The 6,000-nt window shown below is 38.3% G+C and overlaps 1 protein-coding gene across 1 annotated transcript in view; it reads right to left on the reverse strand.

Moving 5' to 3' along the window:
* Positions 1-5,150, reverse strand: part of LOC101443849 (solute carrier family 2, facilitated glucose transporter member 2-like) — a 30,231-nt gene extending 25,081 nt beyond the window's left edge. The window contains exons 1-3 of the mRNA XM_058296437.1: positions 5,133-5,150; positions 4,867-4,959; positions 1,253-1,512 (exon numbers count right to left, since the gene is read on the reverse strand). Of these exons, the coding sequence (XP_058152420.1) occupies positions 1,253-1,512; positions 4,867-4,959; positions 5,133-5,150 (371 nt within the window). The remainder of the gene's footprint in view (positions 1-1,252; positions 1,513-4,866; positions 4,960-5,132) is intronic.
* Between the last annotated feature and the right edge of the window lie 850 nt (positions 5,151-6,000).

A 6,000-nucleotide genomic window follows, 5' to 3' on the forward strand; every position in this document is an offset into this window, starting at 1 on the left:
GTAGGGGTAAATGGGGACCTCATATTTTTTGAATGTAATATTTTTAAAAAAATGAATAAATTGAATAGAATTTGGAAAAAAAAAGAATTCTGTATTTATTGATTCTGATTTAAAGTTTGACCAAACACCATTAAGTTGGTAAATATGTAAGAAAATGATCATTTTCTTTTAAGGTAGAGGAAAGTCCCTTTCATAAAAGAATGTGAATAAAATTTGGGTTACCATGATACCCTTTATTTAAGAAAACTTCTTATAGTCTTGTTATATAAAAATTCTGATGCAAGAGGAAGAAGTTATCAGAATTTTACCAACTAGAGAGATAAAAATTATAATTTGTACTGCAATTGGTAAATGAATTGTAATCCAGAATTATTAAGCTAGTTGCCTAGATAGTTATTTACACCTTTAAAGGCTTTTGTGTTTTTCTAAATTTTCCATATCTGGCCTATATTGTTTTTACATTCAGAAAATGCAATTAGTATAGAAAAACTGAGCTCAATGATCAGGAAATGAATCTAAAGAAAGCAATAATTATTTGATTTTCTCATTTTATTTCCTCTCTATATAAAGGTGAAATCCCTGTCTTTTAGTATTTCATGATTAAGTGACACTTCAGGATAAAAGAATTCCACTGAGCTTTTAATCCAAAACATCTAATAGAAACCAGAGTTGAGAAACGACACCACTGTTTCATCTCTGGTTGGGGCTTTGGGATAGCAGTAGTAGCAGCTAGAACCTCCATACTAAGTACACTGGGCCACTTGAGTTTGGAATATTGAAAGGATCCAAGGCCTTGGCTGATCCAAATGCTAACTTGTCATTTGAAAATGAAAAATTGGACGATTGAGAAATGGAGTGATTTGTTAAAGCAAACAGTGGACTCCCAAGTTAAAAATTCCAGTCTTGGCTCTTCTACTGAGTTCCTGACTTAACCGTTTGTGCAGTGGTTTCCTATCATAGTTTATAACTTACAAAGCAGAGAATCAAAGCACTTATCTAGAAATATACACCAAACCTACTTTTGCTGTAAATACCTCCATAGTTAACGAGATTGCTGCAACAACTTTCTCCATTGACCTGATCTAACATGGACCTGCATTATAGGTCATTAATTGGACAAACAACTCTAAAATTATCCCACAAAATGAAAGATCTTATCTTTCTAAACAAAGTCTATTATATATAAAATATTATATATAAAGCAATATATTAAAGTTTCTGTGTTTAATGCTTATTTATGAAATTTTCCTACCTTCCAAGCTTGTCCCTAAGCAACCCACCAAATAATGACACAATCATTCCACCAATCGCAAAGCTGTGTACAGACAGGGACCAGAGCATGGTGATCAGGTGAGCAAACTCCATACTCTCTTCCTCGGCCCAAGGGGTTGGGATGGGGTTCATAGGGTGTGGGACTGTGGGCACATCCTCTGTGCTGTTGACAGTATATTCATTGGTGGCCTTTTGGTCATCCAGCGTGGTCAACGCACGTCTATAATGGGATTCTATTACCTGAGGAAATAAAGAAAAACAACGCCAATATTTTAAACATGCCAGATATATTGTTTTTGTTTGTTTTAGCTTTAAAACATTTGTTAGGTATTCAAATAGGGTCATCCCAATTATGTGTTATACCCATATAAACATGGACAACTTTATTTATAGATGACCATATCTATAAAACACTTGTCACAGATTTAGTGGCAATGGGAACCAGGCATGTGACAGTTTGAGATTATTTTATGAATCCAAAAAAGAGAAAAATTATGTTCATAAACTAGATTGGACTATCAGAGGACTTGACTCAGCTTGAGTGTCTGTCCCTTGCTGGGTCTGATATAAAATGGACACTCCCTCAAGAAGACATAATGGAACAGAGAGAGCTCCGTCATTTTTGATTGTGAGGCTTTGCAGAGAAATGAGTCTTTCACCTGATAGTGTGCAGCTGACCTTGAGAAGAGAACAAACAGTTGAAACTGATATAGAAGACCTAGAAAGAAATGAGCCCTACGGCAGCCTACAGCTTAGCATGAGGATACACAGAAGAGAAGACTGAACCCTCGCAGAGATCACCCATCACCTTGTTTCAGCAGGTGGCACCTGAGTTTGGTGAGAAAGTAGCTATTATAGTACCTTGAGTTGGAATGTCCACAGACTTGGGACAATAAGCATTTTACCCAAATAAATAAAAACCAACAGATTCCTGGTACTTTGCATTGGCACCCTTTGGCAGACTGATACGAGGCAGGAACAAATAAGTGAAGGAGGCAAGAAGTACCTTGATGACTGGAGGAAAAAATTATAGAGATTAATAGGGAGTAATAAGGATTGTGAAGCAGGAGAGCATTTGTCCCATCTAATGGGTAAAAATGTGAGATTAGTGTTGCATGAACTTTAATTTTTTTAACAGAAGCCAGAAATATGAATGATTATATAAAATTCTCCAAAGTTTACATGCTGGCATTTATTCAAAATGAAAATATTCTGCAGGCTAAAAATAGACACATTTTCACACTAACTTGACTTCTGCACCGAAGGTTTTAAATTGGTTACACAAATATTTTTAACAAAAGTATAAAAAAGCACACAAGATAAAAGATTGGGCAATTTAAGATGAGGCCAGGAATGAAGTTGATATACAAAATTCATATGCTGGCTACCAAATCCTTGCTCAAAGTGAGACACACATTTAGCTATGAATTTTCTATCAGCCAGTGCAAAGCAGGGGAAAAAATGAGGTACATGGATGATGAATTCCAAAATTAAAACTGCACAATGGCCCTTGAGAAGGTACTTAACCCTGAAGAAACTTTCTCCTATGTGTCCTCATAGAAGAACAGTGTTCATAACTAAGTTTCAGGGAGCCATATTTTACAATGTGCTCTTAGAGGCTAATATCGTACCAAATCATAACTGAGAAACAGCATGTTCTTTGGGCCATCTTACTCCTGTGTCATTCCTCTCAGTGATGATTTGGTCACTATTCAGTGGCCTGAGCTGGTACTATCCCACAAGTACCTGGAATATAGCTCTTCTAGGCTGTGCAAAGTCCTATGTGCTGAAGTCACCTGAGTGAGGGGGAGACCTGACATCCTCTTATGATGAAAGAAGCCTGACGAAGACATTCGCTTATTAGAAGGATGCCCCATATGAATAATATGCACAAACAAGGGCTAGAAGAAATTCTCCAAGGTGTTCTCAGCAGTTTTCTCTTATGGTATAGTTATGGTTTTCTTATAATTTATGCAATAGGCATGTTTTATTTTATAATGATAAAAAAGTGTTATTTTAAAGTACCATAATATTATTCCAAATATCCTTCAGCTAATAAAAAAATAAAAGGCCTGAATGACCATTCTTACATAAACATATTTAAGCAGCTCTTTAAATACACAAAGGGAATGAGTCATAGGAAAGCACTGATCTGATGCCAGTGGGGGGAACCCTGTTTTCTACTCTGGCTCTGGGCTTTGGATGGAAGGAGTGGGGAGCCCTTAGCCTAGTTTTCTCTCTGGGGCTGGCGAGGCTAGTTTAGCCAAGGATGTGAAAAGGACTTCCAACAAAAGAGAAAAGACTCTATAAGTCTAGGTTAACGTGAAGTTGAACCAAACTTCAGGCAGCCTACAACACTGTCAAATATCCATCATCAACCACAGAAGAAAGAGGCTGTACAGGTCTCCTGACCCTCCAGCACTATTCCCCTGTCCTCTCAGCCTTGGCAAGGCCTGCTGCTCTCATGGTAATAACCGAGGCACATGTTTTGGCCCAAAGAACAACCCTTTTCCAGTGACGGACTATGGCCAGCACACATTTCGAACATTCACATGCTGCAGGATCTTATACCTTTCCTTGGAGTCTAATGCTGTACAAGAAGCAAGTGGGGCAATGACAGATTCATAAGAGGCACCCAACAAATGCTTATACCTTCCTCATTCACTAACCACTTTATTAAGTTCCTTCTATATGACAGTAATTGTGTCTGGCACTGGTAATAGGAAGAGGAACATGGTAGCTGACTTTCCCTCAAGGCTCTGATAGAATTAGAGCAGAGGGGAATGAACTCCAGGTCCCCTGGCTTGTAGATGTGGAAGCAGGGAAAAATCACATCCCTCACCTGTCGATCCATTGGACACCACAGTCGTGTTGCACAATATACATGAGGAAATTTTTAGAAATTATTTGAAATACTTTTAAATAATAACCATCCAAACAGTCATCATGAAGGAAATCCAAACTTTGTTGGACTTTTTGAATATTATTCTGAAGCTTTATGTTATTTTGCTTTGAATTTCCTAAGGGAGATGGGAATGGGGATAAAGAACTCTAACCTTTCCAGGGCTTAGGTCTCCTAAAGGTTTTCATCTGGACTGGGAACAGGAAAAGTAATTTTGTTGGAAGGACAGAACTGCAGGGAGCGTATATTAAAGCACCTGGTACATAGTAGGTAGGTGTCTAATAAATGTTTTTGCACTGCAGGAAATACATCTTTCTCTCATTTCCGATTATTCCCTAGAGTTTTTAATTCATAATGATTGGAACCTTGAATAAATGCTGCAATGAACTCTCTTCTTTTCTTTAATCCTCCCTGGGCACATGGTTTTCTGACTGGAGTGTTCTGTGAACTCAGCAGATAGCAGAATCAGCTCAAGAATTACTTATTAACCCCCTTCTTCTCCTGTGAGGAATGTTGACTAAGGAGTCAAGGCAAAGTTATCAGTTTTGGAGACATGCACCTCTTACCTGAGAGAAGGTAAGACTACCTGGTGTCCCCCTTGTGGGCACACTTAATCTCCTTGTCCAAAGAACAGGTGAAATCTTTCTGTCACTGACTGCAGTTGCCCAAAAGAACTTAAGTGTTTCACTTGCCTCTTGAGGTGCGTTGATCACATAAAGGTCATATCCACACTTGAAGGAACTCAGCACCGCAGTGAAGACAGTAAAAGCCAAGGTCCCAGTGATCTGTGAGGATTGAAACACAGGGCAGGGAAACACCCAGACTATTTCAGTTGCCCATTCTGCTTTCAGTCTGCAGCTTGCACTTTTTACAAGCTCCATAGTCTGATTCTGTATCGTCACTACTCATTTACAATATACGCTGTGCTTCCAGCAGGTGAGAACCATCACACGAGTACTTGAGAGCCATCCATCATTTCGCCTACATTACTAATGCTGAAAAACGTCAGGGACAGCTTATTCCAGGCAAGAAACCAAACATCCTATATGTATATATATATATATATGGAACAAAACATCAATTTCAATATAGATATGGAAATATATACATATATATTTTTAAAGCATTCAAAATCAGACCTGAGAACTAGAATTGATGTCGACCAAAGGAAAGTTCAAACATAAAAACAGTCATGTCAAATGGGAAATCAGTTATCAAAGAGCAGGAAGGTCCCCTGGGCATTACTATGGTAGAAAAATGCCTCAGTACTTGGACAATATGCACCGATCAGCATTTATACATCCACATCAACACCCAGGAAAGGATATATTTCATGATTTGTACCTAAAATTTTAGCAGATTGAACCTATATTTCTTGTTTAAGGGAAATTGTACCCACTCCCAACCTGATTCTATGTTGGTAAAACAATGTCGAAAGGTAAGAGCCCTCATCCCCTTCAACTCTGCAAAGACCCTTCTAACCATCCTAGAGAAATCCTATCATGAGTACAGAGAGGCACTTAAAAGGATATGCAGTGCAGCAAGTTTTTTTGCTAATATCCAAAATATGGGAATAACCTAAATGTCAATCAATAGAAAAATGTTTAAAAAGATTGGAACCCACCATGGTATAGAACACTATGTAGACTGACAATGTGATAGCCAGGTCCTGAACTTCAACAGACTCCAGCACCTACAATCTGATTCATTGGACTCACCACACTCAGCTAAGATGGAGTTGAAGAAGGACAACCACCACACCATGGAGCCTAGAGTGATTACAACTGAAAGTGGGAGGATTGCATCCAGCATCCATGTGGAATCTG

The sequence above is a fragment of the Dasypus novemcinctus genome, chromosome 4 (assembly GCF_030445035.2).
Source record: "Dasypus novemcinctus isolate mDasNov1 chromosome 4, mDasNov1.1.hap2, whole genome shotgun sequence".
NCBI classification, from domain to species: Eukaryota; Metazoa; Chordata; class Mammalia; order Cingulata; family Dasypodidae; genus Dasypus; species Dasypus novemcinctus.